The 21,948-nt window shown below is 49.7% G+C and overlaps 1 protein-coding gene across 6 annotated transcripts in view; it reads right to left on the bottom strand.

Annotated features, from left to right (window-relative positions):
• SLC39A11 (solute carrier family 39 member 11) overlaps positions 1-21,948 on the bottom strand; it is a 444,518-nt gene that overhangs the window by 350,440 nt on the left and 72,130 nt on the right. For 4 of the 6 annotated variants that reach the window (XM_021066701.1, XM_021066704.1, XM_021066707.1 and 1 more), the window contains exons 1-3: positions 14,072-14,184; positions 10,323-10,441; positions 4,628-4,666 (exon numbers count right to left, since the gene is read on the bottom strand). In XM_021066701.1, coding sequence (XP_020922360.1) covers positions 4,628-4,666; positions 10,323-10,430 — 147 coding nt within the window. In that variant the 5' untranslated portion in view covers positions 10,431-10,441; positions 14,072-14,184. Of the gene's footprint in view, positions 1-4,627; positions 4,667-10,322; positions 10,442-14,071; positions 14,190-21,948 lie in introns of those variants that run through there. The other 2 variants (XM_021066703.1, XM_021066702.1) reach the window with 2 other exon arrangements.

Genomic DNA, 21,948 nt, shown 5'->3' with positions numbered 1-21,948 from the left:
TTTTTATACATTCCACTCTGTGATTACAGACGACACCTCAAAATACTCTAGACCAGGATTTCTCAGCCTTGGCCCAACGACACTGTGGGTCGGATAATTCTTTGTGCTGGAGGCCTGTCCTGTGGATTGCAGGGTGCCTAGCAGCATCCTGGCCTCTACCCACCAGAGACCAGTTGTGACAAGCAAACATGCCAAATGCCCTCTGGAGATCAGAATCACCCCTGAGAACCACTGCCCCAGCCAGCGTATAGTAATAATTACAGCAACAGTAATGATAATAGTAATATTGGCTTTACAAGTATAAATCAGTCCATAATAAGATAAGCAATTATTACAGTTTGGACTACAGGGGCTCTATTGCCTTGTGTCGAGTTTGCGGAAGCATTGAGAATCCACTTTTGGTTACCAATGCTGTTGAAATTTCCTGAGTTTTTTTTTCTTCTTGTCCTTTTTACCGCCACACCTGAGGCATATAGAAATTCCCAAGCTAGGGGTCGAATCGGAGCTGCAGCTGCTGGCCTTTGCCACAGCCACAGTCACTCCAGATGCAAGCCAGCTTGCAGCAGCGCCAGATCCTTAATCCACTGAGCGAGGCCAGCAGGACACTGTGTCAGGTTCTTAACCCCTCGAGCCACAACAGGAACTCTAAATTTCCTGAGTTTGGGTCTCAGCTGCCTGTCCCATCTTGCTTTTACTTGTCTCCACCTGTCAGGAGACCTGTCAGGAGTTCCTTCGTGCAACTAGTACATATTCAAGGTCAAGTTTAGAAAAGTAAATGACTGATTTTCAGAGAAATCGACAAAAATAACTTTCAGAAATCTCTTTTTCTCACCAACTACTTTAAAATTCAGAAGTAGAACTATTTTAGACCTCAAAGCTAAACGAACATAATACTCGTCCGATGACTGGTTTTTTTAGAACTCTTAAATTTTCGTGTTTGAATGCTCCCAACTTCATTCTCACATGTCCTGAAGACTGTTAAACTCTGCCAGTTTTTGCTTCCCCTCTTGTTTCATTTCGTGTATTTGTGGTTTTTTTTTTGTTTTTGTTTTTTGTCTTTTGCTTTGTAAATCTTACTATGGCTTTTGGCCTAAAAGAGTAAGCTAGATGAGGTCGCTCAAGCGCCAGGTCAGCACAAAACACAGTTCTGCAAGCTTCCTATCTGTGTATCCCCTAGAAGAATTTTGAAAAACTAAGTACCCTCTCACTCATTTTGAAATTGATGTGTAAATGGAGTTCCCATCGTGGCTCAGCGGAAATGAACCCAACTAGGATCCAAGAGGACACAGGTTCACGACCCCTGGCCTTGCTCACTGGGTTAAGGATCCAGCGTTGCCATGAGCTGTGCTGTAGGTCGCAGCCTAGGCTCGGATCGTGTGTTGCTGTGGCTGTGGTGTAGGCTGGCAGCTACAGCTCCGACTGGACCCCTAGCCTGGGAATCTCCATATGCCGCAGGTGCCACCCTTAAAAAAAAAAAAAAAAAAAAAAAAGGAAAACAAGACAAAAGACCAAAAATAAATAAATAAAAAGAAATAAATTTAAAAAAAAGAAATGCCATGTAAAATGTTTCCATCTCAAGTGTAAAGAGCTGCAAAAGATGTAAAATTCTGGCATATATAAATATGGATGTGTTTAAATAAAATTGTTCATCAGTCATTTTAATGTATCCAGTGGGATCCAAACAGCACAGGGATTTGATTTCCTCCATTATCCACTTAAAAATATACACAAATGAGGCCATGGCATTTGTCTTATGCACTTTTCTGTTTGGGTTATAGTCTACCCAGAAAAACACACAAGAAAGCTCTTCTTCGAAAGTCAAAAAATATACATCATTTCTCTTTCTCCTTGATATATACGTCAATCTCACTCCCCCCTCAGATTTTTATCCTAGAGCAACTTTTATGTTAGAAAGTCTATTTTTGGTTTCTTTATCACACTGCTTTGTAATAAAATATCTCTATATATTTCAATTTAATTTTTTAAAACTTCCTGTGAGCCTAGGGCTCTAACTGCTTAAACGACAATTTCCTGGATTGGGTGGCAATTCAAACGATTAGTGGTTGAGAACAGATTCCTAATAACAAAAATTTAATATGCTGTTTCATAATTATTAGACATTCAAAAGTAAAGTATTAGTAGGAATGCATATTTTCATGGATGAGGCTTTTTTTCTTATTTTTTTCTTTCCTTTTCTTTTCACGGCCACAGGTGAGGCATACGGAAGTTCTCAGGCTAGGGAACTCATTGGAGCTGCAGCTGCCGGCCTACACCACAGCCACAGCAACATCAGATCCAAGCCATGTCGCAACCTAAGCTGCAGCTTGTGACAACACTGGATCCTTAACCCATTCGAGGCCAGAAATCAAACCTGTATCCTCATGGATACTATGCTGGGATCTTAACCTGCTGAGCCACGACAGGAACTCCTCAAGTCTTCAAAAGAATCAATTTTTTTCAATTCATTCATATATCCATGGCTAAACATGATGTAGCCATTGCTGGAATAAGCCTGAGTTAAACCTCAATTTTATTTGTTTTTTTGTTTTTGTTTTTTCTTTTCTTGATGTAAATAAAGAGAACATATGTTTGTGTAAAGAAGATAGAAAAAAATATCTTGTAATACTGTCATTTTGTTCTTTGAACTCTAAGAAGGCCTGGAATCCCAGAACAGTACCATGGAAAATTACATTTAGGGATTTCTCTGCTAACAATTTGATTCAAAGGATGAGACAGGAGTTCCCAGGTGGTCTAGTGGTTAAGGATCTGTGTGGTCACCACTGTAGCTTGGGTCTCTGCTACGGTGTGAGTTCAATCCCTGGCCTGGGAACTTCTGTATGTCACGGGTGTGGCCGAAAGTCTTCTTTAAAAGGGGATGGTGCAGTAACTGAATTGCTGAAGGACACGAGTCCAGGGATTCGTGATTAGCATCCTTCACTATCTCCACCCCAGCACCAACACAACCGTCCCTCCCTCCGTGCGTGGCGATATCACTACCCAGAGGCACGGAACTTAGGCAAGAGGGCGTCTGTCTTTTGAAAGGCAGGAGCGGGCAACAGCGCAGGAGAAGGTGGAAGAGCAGGCCCCACCTTTGGGGAAAGAGAAAAACTGGAGGCTGAGGACCTTGGCACTGATTTTGTAAACATGCCCCTGTCCCTGTGGAACCCCTGGAGAGTCTCCACGTGCTCTTAGAAGCACACGGACTCCCATTTGACAGTTGCTGACTTGGAAGATGTTGGGGAGGCCCCACCCCCAGGCCAGGTTTCGCAGATCATGGGACTACAAAAACAGACGAAGGAACCAAATTCTGAGCAACCAAAAGGGATGCTCACGTGTTACATGCCTTCGGATGCAACGGGCACAATCGGAATACACAGCATCGCGATGACGTATTAGAGACTGGAAAATGGACTCTGCCTTAAGCAAGCCTCCAGCTCTAACACCCAGCTCACAGGGAACCCAGGGGACAGAGGACCAAGTTCATAAGGAAGCAATCAGCCAAAGTCAGAATGTGGGACATTCCACAGAACAATAATCCTGCTTCTCTAACAAATCACTAGTGTGGGGGAAAGGGGAGGGGTACTGTTAAAGAATAAAAAGGACTGAAAAGATTCAACATGAAACAAATGCAACACAAAAATTGTGGCATTCCCGTCGTGGCTCAGTGGTTAACAAACCTGATTAGTGTCCATGAGGATGTGGGTTCGATCCCTGCCCTTGCTCAGTGGGTTAAGGACCCGGCGTTGCCGCAAGCTGTGGTGTAGGTTGCAGACATGGCTCGGATCCCAAGTTGCTGTGGCTGTGGCATAGGCTGGCAGCCATAGTTCCAATTAGACCCCTAGCCTGGGACCTTCCATGTGCCACAGGTGCAGCCCTAAAAAAGAAAAAAAAATGAAAACGAAAATCATGTTTGGACCCGGCCAACAAAACAATTTTAGAAGACACCCTTGAAAAAAATGGAAGAAGTCTGAATGTGAACTGTTGGATAGTAATACTAATAATAATAATTAGTATTAATTTTGGTAGGTGTGATAATGCCATGATGATTTTTTTTAAAGTCTAAATCAACTCTAATAAAAATTTTTTTTTAATTTAAAGTCATTCAATCAGAGCTGTGTATTGAATTTATAAGTGAAATTACATGATGCCTAGGACTTGCTTTGACAAAATAGTCTACCTCCCAAGAACATGGGTTGGGAGGAGATAGATGAAATGAGATTAGCAAGATGTCAACAGTGATGAAGCTGGGCGATGGGTACCCAGGGGGCCTCATAGGATTCCCTCCACTTTTTAACATATGAAAATGTCTATAATACAAGGTGTTTCAAGGGGGAAGAGGAGAGAGAACACTTAATTAGTGCCAACTCATTAAAGCTCTGCGTTAAGCCCCTCCTAAATATCATCTTATTTTACATACTTATTTGCAAGTCCCGAGACAGGTGCCAATGAGCCTCTTTCCTGTCTAAGGAGAGGCAGGGTGTTCCTCCACTGGATATAAACAGGGTCTGTGATAAGAGGGAGCACCTGGAGATGACAGAGATGCAGTCCGGCCGCATGGGGAGAAACTGACAAAACCCCTTGGTGGGGAAATACTGGAATCAATATTCTCCTACCACATGCTACTTACCCCTGCAGCAAAGCCAAGACTTCCATCTAAGATCCGCCTCTGAAAATGAAAACAACACGTTTCAGTTTCAAGGGATGTTTTCTGGGATGAGAGGAAACCATAAGCCTAAGAGACCCATGTGAAGAAAGACTAGTCCACATCCGAGCTGCCAACCTATCCAGAACCTCGGACTTTTCAAAACAAGCCAAGAACCAGGGGAGGAAAAAAAAAATTTTTTTTTAACTTCATCTACCCCACAGCCAATCAGAGCATTCTCTTGTGTGACCCTCGGCTTGCACTGGCCCACGTGTTTCACCTCTTTCTCATCTCTGTGAATTAGGGCTATAAACCTTTAGTAAGTAGTTTGCCTAAAAGATGGAAATTGGGAAGTATTGGCAAGGAGCACAGGGACCAACCGAAACCCTCCCACGCTGCAGGCGGGGGTACAAACTGGCCCAGCGACTCTGGAAAGCTAGCCCGCAGCATCCACTAGAAGTGAACTTCATATGCATACCCTCTGATCGGGCAGTGCCATGGGTGACTAATTACCTAACAGAAACACATACTAGGATTCACCAGACACATGAATCAAAAGTGCTCTCTGCAGCACTGTTCATGGGAGCTGTTAACTAGAAACTCCCCAAAGGCCTACCAACAGCAGAAATGGATAAATCTGTAGGATGTATTCACACAACAGAATACCAGAGAGCAATGAGAAGACACACAAACACGAATGGAGCTCAGAATCAGACAAACATTCTGTAAACTGGAAAATAAATAGGTGCAATCAGCCCGACACAGATGAGCATACAGCCTAAGATCACTCCATTCATATATGGACAAAAACAGAGACAGCGAATCTCAGGAGAGGGGGCTGCCCTTGGAGCGCAGGTTGGGGGTGAGGAGCAGAGGCTGGAAGGGAGCCTGAAAGGGCTGCCGCGGTGGGGCAAAGGGGGGGTGGTACTGCTCTATCACCTGATCTGGGTACTGTCTTCAAGGGCAATGATGAAAAATTACCAAGCTGTACACTTAGAAAATGCATTTTTTATAGGCATTGGACACTTCAATAAAAAGGTTTTCTTGCTGGGGTTTTTGGGGCTGCACCTGCGGCATGCAGAAGTGGCCGGGCCTGGGATCGAACCCAAGCCACAGCAATGACAATGCTGGATCCCTAACTAGCTGAGCCACCAGGCAACTCCAAGTTCGTTTTTTTAAAAAAAGAAGGGGCCTAAATTAGGAGTATAATCTACAGCCACCTGGACGCACAGATCACCCGATCCTTGAGCCTCCCAGTGAGGTCTGGGTCGCAAGTGCTGCCAGGTAAGTCATCTCCAGCTGTGGGCAGCCTCTTCCCACCTCCGTGTGGCTATGGGGTGGGTGGAAGACTTTGATTCCAGTGAGCCATACAAATGACATTCATCTCTAGAAATGCCACAACACAAGCCAAGTTGGTCTAATCAGTTCATTTAATCAAAGCAGACAGATAAAATTAAAAAGTCGGGGGAGTTCCCTTTGTGGCTGAGTGGGTTAAGGACCAGACATTGTCTATGTGAGGATGCAGGTTTGATCCCTGGCCTCACTCAGTGGGTTAAGGGGGATCCAGCATTGCCAAAGCTGCAGCGGGCATAGGTCACAGATGCAGCTTGGATCTGCCCTTGCTGTGCCTATGGCGTAGGCTGGCACCTGCAGCTCCGATTCAACCCCTAGCCCAGGAATTTCCATATGCCACAGGCGCAGCCATTTAAAAAAAAAAAAGGTAAAATCATCCTTTCAGCATCCCTCTGGCTCCCAAAAGGAGAAGCATACTTTTTTTTTAAGATCAGGAAACCTGTTCTTCGGACATTTATCTCAAGGAGGAAGTCAGATGTGCACGCAGAGATTTATGTTCATCATAATGCTATGTCTGAAAGCAAGAAAAAGGGGCATAAAGTAATCGCCCAGCAGTCAGGGACTGGCTAAATAAACCACAATCCATCTTCATGGCAGGATGTTCTATAGCCATTTCAGTAACTGAAGCAATCAAAGTAATCAACAAACCATTTAGGGATGCGGAGGGATGGTTAGGACACCCGGTGAGAAATGCTGGTTATAAAACATTACACACAATTTGATCCTCATTAAGCAAAAAAAAAAAAAAAAAAAAAAAAACAAAAAAAACCAAGATGTATGTACTATAACTACAGCTGAATAAATTTGAATATATTCCATTTTCGGTTCTGAGAAGAGGGATCAGGAAATTTTTTTTGGCAGTGCCCACAGCAGGAGGAAATTCCTGGAATCAAACCCGAGCCACAGGAATGACAACTCAGCGTCCTTAACCCACCAGGCCACCAGGGAACTCCCTGAAGGAACCTTTTCATTTTTTTCAGTTTCTCCATATGTTCCAGGTTTCCCACAATTACCACATGATTTTTTTAACTCAAGAAAATGAATTTTGAGTGAAGTTCGGCCTGAGCTGATAGCAGCAGCAAGGGCAGGGGGTTGAGCAATCCTTGCCACAGCCCCCCCTTTAGCTGAACAAAAAATGAGGCTCGCTGGGGGCAGAGGAAGAGCCCAGCTTGGGCAGCCGTGTCTATGGTGGGCTTTATCGCCCCCCATCCGCCCCTTCCCACCGCTCCCGCACACCACTTCCACAGAAGGGGTTCCACGGCCCTCTAGAAGGTCCTGCTCTCTATATCTGGAATCTGATATAATGGCACAAATAAACCTTTCCACATAAAACAAATTCATGGACTTGAAGAACAGACTTGTGGTTGCCAAGGGGGAGGGAGAGGGAGCAGGATTTGGCAAATGGCATTAAAAAAAAACAACAAAATAATGTCATCTGCAGCAACATGGATGCAACTAGAGACTCTCATACTAAGTGAAGTAAGTCAGAAAGAAAAAAACAAATACCATATGATATCATTTATATCTGGAATCTAATATATGGCACAAATGAACCTTTCCATGAAAAGAAACTCATGGACTTGGAGAACGGACTTGTGGTTGCCAAGGGAGAGAGGGAGGGAGTGGGGTGGACTGGGAATCTGGGGTTAGTAGATGCAAACTCTTGCCTTTGGAGTGGATAAGCAACGAGATCCTGCCATACAGCACTGGGAACTGTATCTGGTCACTTGTGATGGGGCCTGACGGAGGATCATGTGAGAAAAAGAATGTGTACCGTATATATGACTGGCTCACTCTGCTCTACAATAGGAAATTGACAGGACACTGTAAACCAGCTATAATGGAAAAAATAAAAATCACGTTACAAAAAGAAGACGGTCCTGCTCTCACAGCTGGTCCTTGGCTGGCTTCTAGAAAGCTGACACTGGAACTGCTCCCTCTGTTCCCTAACCAGCAAGGGTGGGTCCCTGTGCCCATTTCACAAACAAGGTGACGCTTGCTTTTCCTGCTGCAAGTCTGGAATTCAGTTGGAAGCACCACACTGATGCCCACGTGGCCAGCCTGGCGCTGAAAGCTTGGAGGCTGAGTCTATAACGGGCATCCTGGGCAGACACATGGCACATGTGTTACTGCGTTTTCTTGGTCAGGGGAAGGAGGGCACTCTGTGCCCTCTCTTGGGAGGAGGTCTGTGCACAGATTTCTCCAGGCTCTATGTGTCTCGGGCCCTTGCTGATCCTGTGGTGTGGCCTTTTGCTGTGATAAGCCTAAGCCATGGGTGCGTCCTGTGAGTTGCAATGAATCATCAAACATGTGGGTGGTCTTGGGGACCCCCAAATGCCTCCACACAGAGAGAGGTCTCAGCACTACTACTGGCCGGGGAATTACACTGACACGAAACAAATCAGGGGCTCTGCCACTCCAAGTGGAGGGGGCACCTCCTCATGGTTCCTCCTCTTTTTTTTTTTTTTTTTTTTTTGGTCCTTTTAGGGCCGAGGCCACAGCACATGGAGGTTCCCAGGCTAGGGGTCGAATCAGAGCTGCAGCTATCGGTCTATGCCACAGCCACAGCAATGCCAGATCCAAGCCACATCTGCAACCTACACCACAGCTCATGGCAATGCTGGATCCTTAACCCACTGAGCGAGGCCAGGGATCGACCCCGAGTTCTCATAGATACGAGTCAGGTTTGTTCCCACTGAGCCACCATGGGAACTCCAGCTCCCCTTTCTGAAGAGCCCCCACAGCATCGGCCAGGGCCACCTGGGGCTGGGAGTTGCACTCAGCCTCCGAGGGCAGCTCAGCCAGCCAGACCCCAGCTGTCTCTCCTCAGCGCAAAGAAGCTGATGGAGGGGGAAACACTGACTGCTCTGCCCAGCAGGGCGAGGGGTCGGGACCCCAGAAGACCTGGCGTGGCTGTCGGGAAGGAGGAGGAGGTTTAGGCCACTGTGCCCTCCCTGGTTCCTGGCAGCCTCTCATTCCGGGACTGGGTTTCGAAAGTTTTCGCCGCCTTTGGACAGTAACCTGGGCTGTGTGTCTCAAGGACCAAGTCTCCATAGGCTCCAAACTCCACTGGGGGGACGGGGGTCGGACATCGGGGGAGGCCCCACCTTATGGGCGACATCCTACTGCCTTCCCAGGCTGACACAGCACGGCCTGGCCACCAGCTTCCTGGGTGGTTTTAGTTTCTGGATTGGCCTCCCAGCGGATCGGCCTCAAACCTCAGTCCTACACTCCTACACATCTGTGGCTGCGAGAGTAATGCAGGGACTTTGCTTTCATCAAGATAGCGATGTGTGGGAGTTCCCAGCGTGGTGCAGCGGAAACCAACCCAACCAGCATCCGTGAGGATGTGGGTGCGATCCCTGGCCTCGCTCAATGGTTTAAGGATCTGGCATTGCTGTGAGTTGTGGTGTAGGTTGCAGACCTGGCTCGGATCCTGTGTTGCTGTGGCTGTGGTGGAGGCTGACAGCTGTAGCTCTGATTCGACCCCTAGCCTGGGAACTTCCATGTGCTGAGGGTGCGGCCCTGAAAAGCAAAAAAAAAAAAAGATAGCAACAGGCCATGGAAGGAGGGAGTCAGGGTTGAAGAAGGAATTTCAGACTCAGGAGGTGGGTGTGGGTTAAGGAGGGGTGGGGGTGTTGGCGTGGAATGTGGGGGTGTGAGATGTACGTGGAGGTGTGCGGGTGCATGAGAGTGGGGGTGTGTCTGGAAGGGCAGGGTGGAGGTGGGGTGCAGCGCGGGACCGGAGTGTGGGAGTTTGCAGAGTTTGCAGGAGGGTGTGGGTAGGAGGGAGGGAGGGCGGGGATGGGGGGACGGGCAGGTGTGGGGGCATCTGTGTGTATTCATCCCAAAGCGGGTGAGGGAGGTGATGCAGAGCCTGAAAATGGGGAGAAAGGGAACTGATCCCCCCTCTTTTCTCCCAAGGTCTTTTCAACCATCTCTAACTCAGAACACAGGGCAGGGGGAGTAACAGGGAAGGGCCTGTAGTTCTTTCCTCCTGCATAGTATCACCTGCTCCAGGCCTGCGAGAAACTAGACAGAAGATAGAAATCAGGCGGAGGGCGAAAGGACGCTGAGTGCCTGGGCTTCTCACCTCCTACAACATCTGAATCAGGAGGGGAGAAGCAGGGGAGGCATGGGTGCGTCTGGAGGAGCTGGAGGGGTCAAGGCGGAAAGGAGAGCGGGACGAGGGAGCCAAGGGGAGGACAGAACCAACATCCCCCCTCCCAGGGGTGTGGCTGGTGACGGGAGAGTCTGCAGGGGAGGGGCGGTTTCGGGGCTCGCTAAGAATCCCGCCAACCTCCAGACCCAAGACAAAGCAACTCACCTGTCCGCTGGAGAAGATGAACACGAGGGCTGCCCCAGCCGCCGTCATCCCCCAGGTGAAGAAGGTGCCCAGCAAGGCCTGGGACACGGGACTGCGGCCTTGGAGCATGCTGGATACGGCTGTGTGCAGAGGAGCAGCACAGGGTCAGCGCTGGTGGTCCCTTGTGGTGACACACGCGTGTTCTGAGGGGTCCTCATGCCCCCCACCTGAGCTGGCCCGCGTCTGGGTTGGTGGTGGGCACCTTTCCACCACCCCTCCCTCAGTGACCTCCGTGACCCAGCACGGGTCAGGCTTCATCCACGTGCCACCCAGGTGTTGGGAAGCATCTAATTCAGAGAGGAGACACTTGGGAGATGCCTGAGGAGTAGATGCCAGGAAAGAAGACACAACATTGGGAAACGGTTCCAAAGAGAAGCAGCTCAAAGAATGTGAACTTTAGCCTGGAGGAAGGGAGCACGGGAGGGTCTGATTGCAGCCTTCCAGCATGTTCTGTCCATTCTACCTGCCCTTGCTATGGGCCATCACTTCTTCTGTCCCTCGGAATACAGGTGACCAGCTCAGATTCCCCCTTGAAGCTCCTCCACCTAAGTTCTGATCCAACTTTCAAAAGCTCCCTGGGGCAGTTCCGACAGTGGCTCCCAGGGCTGGCCAAGGGTACACTCCAACTAGCCCAGCAACTCTTCAACCACTGCAGCCGGCATATTCCAACTCGACCCAGTTTTTCATGGAAACTTCAACAAGCCCCAGATGGTCCTGGCCCAAATCTCTCTTTATCTGGTTCCCTCCCCGACCTCGAGTCGCCAGACCCAGAGCATCCTCTGTTGCCCACCTAATGCCAAGTTCAATCCCATGCTTTCCAGATCATCTCTGCTCCCAGGGTTGCCCTGCATCCCTGAGCACATCTTGGGTGCTTTGTTTGTGGGGTCGCCTCCTTCCTCTTTTTTATCATTCAATGCTTAAAAACAGGGACGATGCTTTTTCGCAATGGGCACCCCTACAGAACAGGATTTTCTGGCACCCCTGCAGAACAGGACCAGCTTACCTCGAAGGGGACACTCAGCAAAAACAAGGAAATAGAGATGCAAGTGGCATTCCCCCCAGGTCCCCTGAGCACTCTTGCTCCCAAAGCTGAAGGTGCACTACCGTCCACCAAGGAAGGAAAAAGAAGTACCATTCCCTCTTGGTGTTGCTCCAGGGATCTGCTCTAGACTTGAACATGTGTTCAATTCTAGCTCTGAAATGATAGGGAGTCAGATTCTCACTGTGGAAAGTTACAAGGCGGAGAAACCTGTTGTTGAAAAGCCCTGTGTTCTGGTACATAAACATCAGGGCTCAGGGCCTCATCTCAAAGAGCTCATTCAGCTCCCCCCGGGGGCTTCCAGCACCCACAGGGCTGGACATGACCCCACTGGGCCCCGCTCTGCCAGGCCCTAGTGGTCTGTAAGGAGCCAGCAGCCCTGAGCTTGCAGATCAAAAGCTGAAGTCGCTGCCTCTCTCTGCTGACCCTGGAGGGAAACTGGGGCAGGGTGGGGACAGGGCTTTCATGCCAAGAGGGTCAGCAACACAGCAGGATTCAAACCTAGGAGGGCTGTGAGTCCGGGTGAGCTCAGGTAAGCCCAGGCTCAGCCAAGGTGCCAGGAAACCTCAGAGAGAAACAGAGTCCCTGGATTCAGATAGTGTCCCCTTAGTCTCAGGGGAGTTCAAGATGACAACTGCACCAAATAAAGAAAAACGAGGGAGTTCCGTCGTGGCGCAGTGGTAACGAATCCGACTAGGAACATGAGGTTGCGGGTTCGGTCCTGCCTTGCTCAGTGGGTAACGATCTGGCGTGCGTGAGCTGTGGTGTAGGTTGCAGACGCGGCTCGGATCCGAGTTGCTGTGGCTCTGGGTAGGCGGTGGCTACAGCTCCGATTCAACCCTAGCCTGGAACCTCCATATGCCGGGAGGCCCAAAACAAGAAATAGCAACAACAACAACAAAAAAAAAAAAAAAAAAAAAAAAAAAAAAAAAAAAAAAAACGATCATTAAAAAAAAAAAAAAAAAAAAAAAAACACCCTTTTACACATGTCATCTTGCTAAGGGATCCGAAAAGACTGGGTCTTGTTTGTTTTTAAACCAAGACATCTAGATCATGACACCAATCGTCCATCTCTAGCTGCTTGTGGATAAAATTTCAAACAGCATTTTCCAAGCGAGGCACGTAGCGACCATCCTCTTAGGTCATAACAACAACAACAAAAAAACCAACTTTGTTTTCCAGGGTTGACTGCGCCTTTTAATAGCTACAAAAAAGAGGAACCCGTTTGCATTCACCAACGGGCCAAAGTCAAAGTGGGTTTTGTGGGCTGGCCAACAAGGGAGCTCGTGGGTGTTCCAGGGGGCTGGTGGGAGGGGAAAACACTCCTCCTAAATTCTTTTTACACCCCCACATGTAAGAACGGACCCAGAGGGAAAACCAAAGCCTCGGCATCGTTCGATTCCCAACACCAGCAGAGTCATCCTTGGTGAGGCAAGCCCACCCACTGTCCCTTGAAGAAACTTCTTCCATGTTCTGATGTAACCCCTCACTCCTGCAGGGCTGGGCCCTCTTAGGAGCTAAGTTAGAAATGCAGACTCTCACCCCGCTGCCCCCCCCCCGCCATGCGCTGAATCAGAACCAGCATTTTATCAAGTTCGTGGTGGAAAGCACTGGTCTCAAACTGCAACAACTTCTCTAAGATCAAGAGCTTCGAAAGGGAGTTCTCCTCCCCTGTGAGGGATTAGCAGGGCTGCTGCCAGAGACCCAAGAAAACAAGTTTTCTCCAACAGGTAGTTTTCTCCCAGGCACCTTGGGAACAGGGAGCATCAGCCAGGGCACCTCCAAAGCCCCCTCTGCAATGGGGCTCAGAGTTTCTGGGGAGCTGACTTGAATACATAAATCTAAGCTGGTTTGCAAGAGGGACATTATTCTTCTCCCCGCCCCAACTTTAAGGATATCGCAACACCACCCCACACAGAGCAGCACGGGAGGATTTCTTCCTTTCCTCTCCCTTTTAAACCTGTTGCCCTGCTTTCAAGGTCAGCTTCCAGATGCTGGTGAAAAAGTTGCAGAGGTGGAAATGACACTTCATGAAACCTACATACAGGCCCCGACCCCACAAGGGGAATGGGACAAAATGATTCAGGTTTGGGCTGATAGGACAGTGGAAAAGTTTCTCTGATACCTGGTTACTATTCCAAGTGTGGTCCCAGGACCGGCTGACCCAGGGACTGGTTAGAAATGCACCATCTCCGGCCTGCTACACCTTAACCAGATTCCCAGCCAAGTTCAAGAGGTCCTGCGGGGGGGGGGGGCACCTCCCCCACCCCCTGCCCCCCGCCAGAGCCAGGGGGAGGGAGGGGACTCGGAGCAGCTGGACTTGTGGCCAGGTCGACTCCCTGTACTCCCTGGACCCCGGGGGTCGCCCACACGCCACCCACCGTGTAGCTCTGAATGAAGAGGATCTTGGGGAACCACTGACAAAGGAAGGCAGGACAACTCCCCCCAGCTGGTCCTGGAGGGTGACAGGGGGCGCTCCGGGCACCCTTCCCCTTCCTCTGCCACCTGCCAAGGCCGCCCGCTTCTCCTCAGACCCCCTCCTCTCCCGAGGGCACCCCCTTCCAAACTCCATGTGGCAGCCCTTCCGAGTCCCACGCTCTGGTCCTGGCGGCCCCAGACCCCGGGCCTCCAGCCCCACCGAAGGCGCCGAAGGAGAGAAAAGGCGACTCACTAGGGTGCCCTCTCAAGCCCCCACTCCACTTCCATCAGCCCCCGCAGCAGCTGGCTCGCCGGCTCCACTCCCAGAGTCACTTCCTGCTTCCCTCCCGCACACGTGGCCCGGCGGCCACCAGGCCCCGCCCCGCCCCGCCGCGACTGGCGGATCCAGCCTGGAGAATAAATTCTCTGGTTCACAGCCCCGCGCAGGCTCGGGAACAGAGCAGGGCGGGTGGAACAGATCCCGCCCCGCCCCCCGACAACCAGCCTGAGCAGAAAACACTGGGCATGGATCACCTTCTGCAATCGCAATCTTCGACGAAGCCGCAGAAACCCAAAGAAAGAATACCTTGTCGTGTCCCTGATCTTGTTCATGTTACTACACTTTGGCAGCAGAGTCTAGTGCCGGGAGTGAGCAATAAAGCGGCACGCCTTTGGAGAGTGTGAGAAATGCAATCTCCCACCTTCTGCATCCATCTCTAGGTCAATGGCCCTCAGACTATAGCATCCAAGGGAAACTACAATACAGGGGGCCAGCACTCTTAGAGGCTCTGGTGCTGGAAGTCTGGGTAGGGTCCCAGGGCTTCCTTTCTGAACTTGAAGCTGCTGATGCTCTGGTCCTGGGCCCCTCTAGGAGAACCACTGTTTTAGGTCAAGAGGTTTGCTCTCCAGGCCTTCTAGAAAGAGACCATAGGATAGGAAGGCTAGACTTAGCCCAAAATAAAGACAGGCTCCCCGGCTAAATTTGAATTTTAGAGCAACAACAAATACTTTTTTAGCGTAATGGAACCTAGGCAGTATTGGGGACATCCTTAATGTTAAAAATGTATTCCATATCTGTTGCGTATTCAGATTTAACCGAGTGTCCTGTATTTTATCTGAAGACCCGACCAGGGGGTAACTTGCAACACTGCCCATAACCACAGTGGCCACAGACCAGAGGATGCAATCAGCGCAGCCACAGAAGTGGCCATCAATGATCGCATCGTATCCATGCACTGCATCAGAAAGGGAAGATGGCATGGGGACCCCACCGTGATCTCTGCCCTCAGAAGATTCTCAGACTGGGGAGGGAGCCACACCAGCTACCTTAGCTCAGGCTGCCATAAGAAAATACCTCAGAAACTAAATCTAGAACTACCATGTGACCCAGCAATCCCACTCTTGGGCATATATCTAGACAAAACTTTCATCGAAAAAGATATGCACACCCCATGTTCATTGCAGCACTATTCACAATAGCCAAGACATGGAAACAACCTAAATGTCCATCGAGAGGTGAATGGCTTAAGATGTGGTACATATACACAATGGAATACTACTCAGCCATCAAAAAGAACAAAATAATGCCCTTTGCAGCAACATGGATGGAACGAGAGACTCTCATACTAAGTGAAGTAAGTCAGAAAGAGAAAGGCAAATACCATATGATATCACTTATATCTGGAATCTACCATATGGCACGAATGAACCGATCTATAGAAAAGAAACAAACTCATGGACATGGAGAACAGACTTGTGGTTGCCAAGGGGGAGGGGAAGGGAGTGGGATAGACGGGGAGTTTGGGGTTATGTAGATGCAAACTACAGCAACTGGAGTGGATAAGCAGTGAGATCCTGCTGCACAGCATAGGGAACTATGTCTAATCACTCGTGATGGAACATGATGGAGGATAATGGGAGAAAAAGAATGGATATATGTGTATAACTGGGTCACTTTGCTATAGAGCAGAAAATGACAGAACACTGTAAATCAACTATAATTAAAATTTTTTAAGAATTTTTAAAAAAGAAAATCCAGATATGAGGTGACTTCAACAATGGAGATCTATTCCTCACAGTTCTGGAGGCTGCAAGTCCAAGATTAGCCCAAGATCAAGGTGTGCAGACACGACTGCCTTTCCACGGTCGCTTCCTCACATGGCCTTTTCTTGGTGTCTACACAGGAGGAAGGAGCGATCTCCCTCTCTTCCTCTTCTTATGAGGCTTCCAATCCTATCCAGTGAGAACCCCACCCTTAGGGTTTCATTTAACCTTAATTACCTCCTAAAAGCTCTCCCTCCTAGCACTGGGGGTTAGGGCTTTGAACCCCCCGTCGGAGCCCTCAGGAATGGGATCGTTGTCCTTATAAAAGAGGCTCCAGAGAGCTCCCTCGCCCCATGTGCCACAAGAAGGTACAGCGAGGAGTCTGTAACCCAGAAAAGGGCCCCCACCCAACGACCCCAGCACCCCCATCTCGGATGGCTAGCTTCCAGCACTGTGAGCAATACATTCTGCTATGGATAAGCTTACCCAATCTGTGGCATTTTGCGACAGCAGCATGAAAGGGACCAAGACACCCCCTTTTACAGATAGGAAAACAGGAGCTCAGGAAAGCTCTGTGGGGAGCCCAGGTTGACAGGGGGGTGACTGGGCACCAAGCCCAGCTAACTCCAGAGACAGGGTGCTACTCAGTGGAGTCAGGGCTCGCAGGACGGGACCTGACACCCTCATCAGGAAAACGTCTCTCTTCCTTTTAACCGCCTGTGCCACCCCCAAGGGGCAAATCCTGCCATGTCTCATCTTTCTAGTGAACCCCTCATACACACACACATACACACTCCCCACCACCACCACCATCACCCCCGTGAAACATACAAATTGCCTCTTTTTCTTACACTCACTGATGGTAAGAAGTGTCCGCATGTTGACCCGAAGAAAATGTCTCCTTAAAGCTCAATACCCTAGCTCTCACCTCCGGCCCATCTGCAGCCCATCCCCAGCCTCTCCCTCCACAGCACACGTGCCCTGCAGCCTCCATAAGCAGGGGGAGGAGAGGAGAGGGGGACTGCGTAAGAGAGGCCAGAGCAGGGGCTAATTAGAGGGCGGCAGGTGCTGTGCAGGCAGCAAGGGCCTCCCAAAGGCCATGATACTATTTGGACAATCAGAGAGGCATCCTCAGGGCAGCGGGATGGTGGCCCTTCCAGAAGGATCACTGCAGCTTGATTTGGTTAAAGAACCTGCCAGCACCTCCTGCAGGAGCATGTCCCATGGGGGCGGGGCGGGGGTGGGTGGGGGTGGGAGCAAAAGGGTGACAGCTTCCCAGAAAAGGTTGGGGGAGATGGAGAAGAGACACGAGACGGCCACAAGTGGTCCAGCCCAATGAGCCCTGGCTCTCCTCGTTAGCGCTTCTCTTATTCTCTCTCTCCAGCCCTCCCCCCCCCATCCCCTTCTCCTCCCTCTTCTCCCCTCTCCCTCCCCCTCCTCCTTTCCTCCCCTTCCTCCTTCTCCCCTCCTCCTCCTTCCTCCCATCTCTCTCTCTCTTCTTCTTTCTGCCTCCTTCCCTCCCTGCAGTCCCGTTCCCCTGAGCAGGTCCTGCAGCAATGGAATGCAGGCTTTGGCATCTGACAGTCCGGGAGGAATCTCAGCTTGGCCCAAGAGTTTCCTTGGTCAAATCCCCCAATCCCTCTCAGCTTCAGGCTCCCCACCCCAAGTCTGGGACTGTTAACCCTATGTTCTCTCCCCATAACTCTAACTGGAAGGAAGCACCGAACACCCAGCCCGACACCCATCACGGTGGCCTGAACAAGCCCTACCTCGACCCTCTCTCCCCCTTCATTTACTCATTCATTCATTTATCCCCAGTGTCTATTTCTGAGCCTCTGTTCTGGACTCTGGCACACGGAGATCAGCTGAACACGGGTGGCTTGGCCTCGCCTCGCCTTTCTTGCCGTTCATTTTTTTTTCCCCCTTTCCTGAATTCTGACCACTGACGCATCACGAGGTCGGAGATAAGCCTCTGAGCCTGGGGCACCGTTCCTTCCCTCTACAAAGTGGGGAAGATAAACCCGGCTGGAACTGGTGCTGATACGCTGGAGGAATTGCGGAAGCGAGAGTAATTGACAGCTCATAGATGGGCCTTGGAAATGTCAGCGGGGTTTTGTTGTTCTTCTAGGGGATTTTTAAAGTATGCTCCACCCATCGATCCAGGATTCTCTACTTTGCCCAGAATAACAGCTCGTCATCCTGCCCTGACCACTTAATCACCATGATTCCTCCAAACAGCAGCCTGAGGGACTTCTCAAAGACGGAAGTCCAATCCATCAGGCTATTACTGCAGATCCTCTGAGAACCCCTCACTGCCCTTGGAGTAAAGCTCTAGCTCCGTCCTTTCACCTCGGAAGCCCTGCAAGACCTGGGTTTGCTCACCTCTGGACCCCCTGCCTCCCTCCCTCACTCTGTGATTGCGGATCCTGAGATGAGGCGATGTTCCTGGCTTGCCTGGGTGCCACCCTGCAGTCACAAAGGCCCTTCCTTATAAGAGAGAAGAGGGAGCAGCAAGTCAGAGTGAGAGAGGAGATGGGATGAGGAAAGCAGAGGTCGTAGCAATGCAGCCACAAGCCAAGGAATGCAGGCGGCCTCTAGAACCTGGAAAAGGCAAGAACAGGGACTCTCCCCCAGAACTTCCAGAAGGAACACGCAGCCTTGCAAGCACCCTGATGCCCGCATGTCTATACCCACAATGTAAGATAAGAGGTTTATGTTGTTTGAAGACACTGAGTCCGGGATAACTCAGTACAGCAACCCGAGGAAATGAATACATTTCCTTTTGCCTGGAAGCATCTAATTTTACCAACATTTCTCTCCACTGGAGCCATGAACCACCAGGACCCCTGCCCTCAGTATACTAGGCAGGCCCAACTACATAATTTTGGGGGGCCTGGTGCAAAATGAAAATGGGAGGCTCCTTGATCAAAACGTAGAGGGAAAAGGCTATGAAAGGTATTAAAATACAAAGATTTTCCTTTCCTCTGCATCTCTCCTCTGCTCCCTGTAGACTTAACGGTCCCATCAGACTTTGCTAATAAAACACAAGTTCAGAGATAAAATGATGAGGACGCTCAAGACAGCAACAGCAGAGCATTAACCCAGGCGCAGCGCTTTTCTGAACAGGGGATCCTGTGCAACCATGTAGGTCTGGCACCATGAAACCAACTCTGTCACGGAGACAGCAAAAGCCAGACTGAAGACACTGAGGATGGAGGGAAAGGGTAGGCAAGGCCACAAGTAGAAGTCAAGGTCATCCAAGCCTGCAGCAGCACACAGACCCAGGAGACCGGAAACAGGGACTGGACCCCCACAGAGGGTGCCTTCGATCTGGGGAAGAGAAATTCCAATTCCCACTGGAAAAGAGAGATTAGGCAAGAAAATAAGCAGGGGGCATCTCAGCAGCCAGAAACCAGTGGATGGAGTTCCCATTGTAGCTGAGCGGGTTAAGAACCCAACATAGTGTCCGTGAGGATGCAGGTTCGATCTCTGGACTCGCTCAGAGGGTTATGGATCCAGCATTGCCACAAGCTTTGGCATAGGCTGCAGATGAAGCTCAGATCCTATGTTGCTGTGGCTGTGGCTGCAGCTCCAATTCGACCCCTAGCCTGGGAACTTCCATATGCTGCAGGTACAACTATAAAAAGCAAAAGGAAAAAAAAAAAAGAAAGAAAAGAAAGAAAGAAAAAAAAAGCAACCAGGGACAGTATCTAGGTTCTCCCACTTTTCCAGGGGCCTAAGCAATGGTTAAAAATTGGAAAAGCATGGGGGTTCCATTGTGGCTCAGCTGTACTGAACCTGACTAGTATCTGTGAGGGTACAGGTTCAATCCCTGGCCTCCCTCAGTGGGTTAAGGATCCGGCATTGCCGTGAGCTGTGGTGTAGGTCAAAGACACAGCTTGGATCCCACATTGCTATGGCTGTAGTGTAGGCGGCAGCTCTAGGTCCTATTCAACCCCTAGCCTGGGAACTTCCATATCCCAGGGATTTGACCATTAAAAATAAAAATAAAATAAAATTTTTTAAAAAGACAGAAAAGAATTGGAAAAACATATTGGCTTTGGGTTCCCAAAAAAAACCTGTAGAAATTCAAATTAATAAGTGTTTAATGAAATGTCTATAAAATCTTGCTAATTGTTGACTTTGGTATTCATAAAATTTTAATTACTCTCAAAAAACAATCTGAGGCTTAGCATTTCCCACTTCAAGAGAATTCCTGAGTAGGCACCATAATGGCCAAGAAATCACAGCCCGTCATAAATTGTATACGCTTAGAGCCAAGTAATTTCAAAGCAAAGGCTATAAAAATCTTTCTGATTATTTTATGGGAGAGAGAAGCACTTAATGTGGAATGCGGGGGCATTTGCATATGCTTAGTGCAATGTGGGGTGAGCTCTCAAGAGGCAGGCAGTGTTCAGGGGGCTACAAACACCCCAAATGGTGCCAGGGCATGAGGAGGGAACGAGGATTCAAAGAAGCTTTATTCTGCTCTCTGAGTAGGAGCAGAAACAAAACTCACTCCATGTGGGTTTGCTGTAGTTTGTGGACTGCAGATGATGGGGCGACAAGGTAGGGCTGGGTGACCCTTCCCAGAAAGGATGGTGGCCTCCCCAGACCCCGTCACCTCCACCCCCAGGGAAGGGGATCAGCAAGCCAGGTCTGCTCCCTGTAGACTTAACGGTGCCATCAGACTTTGCTAATAAAACACAAGTTCAGAGACAGCAACAGCAGAGCATTAACCAGGCACAGCGCTTTTCTGAACAGGGGGTCCTGTGCAACCATGTAGGTCTGGCACCTCGAACGCAGATGGGAAGGTGGTCCCTCAGCCTCTACAGTCAAAGAGTGAAGCAAAGACCCAGTGCGCTCCAGATCCCATCAGAATGAGCCGGGTGGGAACAAGTTCAGGACTGGAAAAACGTGGCTGCCATATGAGGTCATCTGAGGAGTCGTAGGGAGTGCATTGAGAGGTGGTCCCCAAAAGGGATATCCAGATGCTAATCCCTGGTGCCTGTGAATGGGTCCTTTTTTGGGAAAAGGGTCTTTGGAGGTGTAGTTAAATTAAAGCACTCAAGATGAGATCATGCTGGATTAACCATATCAGAGACAGAAGGTGGAATTCCCACTGAGGCTCAGTGGGTTAAGAACCCGATGTAGTGTCCGTGAGGATACAGATTTGATCTCTGGCCTCGCTCAGTGGGTTAAGGATCTGGCATTGCTGCAAGCTGCTGTGTAGGTCACAGATGTGGCTCAGATCTGGCTCATTGGGTTAAGGATCTGGCATTGCTGCAAGCTGCTGTGTAGGTCACAGATGTGGCTCAGATCTGGCTCATTGGGTTAAGGATCTGGCATTGCTGCAAGCTGCTGTGTAGGTCACAGATGTGGCTCAGATCTGGCATTGCTGTGGCTGTGGCATAGGCTGGCAACTGCAGCTCCGATTCAACCCCTAGCCCAGGAACTTCCATATGCTGCAGGTGCGGCTGTAAAAAAAAAAAAGAAAAAAGAAAACAACAACAAAGAAAGAGAAAGAAGGGGATGGAGTTCCCCAGTGGCTCAGTGGGTTAAGGATCCGGGTTGTTGCTGCTGTAGTGTAGGTTCAATCCCTGGACTGGGAACTTCTGCATGCCATGAGCATGACTGGAAAAAATAAAAAAGGAGAGAGAGAGAGAAAGAGACAGAAGGGGAGAAGACAGGATGGGAACACAGAGAAGGCCATGTGAAGAAGAAGCAGGGGGAGGGATATGGCCACAAGCCAAGGGAATGCCTGGAGCGGGCAGCAGCTGGAAGGAGGAAGGAAGGACAGCTTTTCCTCAAGCGCTTTCATGGCCCTGCTGACTTCTCGATTGCCAAGGTTGAAACTTCTGGCCTTCAGAACCATGAGAGGAGAGTTCCTGTTGCTTTAAATCCCCCAGTGTGTGGGACTTTGTGATGGCAGCCCTGAGAAACAAACACACTCCGACCCGGCTCACTTCTACCACGAGAAGCCGGGCAACCCCCAAGCGCCAGGAACTCCCCTGGGCAGCATCCTCAAGGACCTGACTCTCCCCCGTCCCTGTGCCATCAGGAGGAAGGCTGCACAGGCACAGTGCC

Source organism: Sus scrofa, chromosome 12 (genome assembly GCF_000003025.6).
Source record: "Sus scrofa isolate TJ Tabasco breed Duroc chromosome 12, Sscrofa11.1, whole genome shotgun sequence".
NCBI lineage: Eukaryota > Metazoa > Chordata > Mammalia > Artiodactyla > Suidae > Sus > Sus scrofa.
The sequence above is the reverse complement of the archived record's forward strand: the minus strand, read 5'-3'. Positions and strand labels throughout refer to the sequence as shown.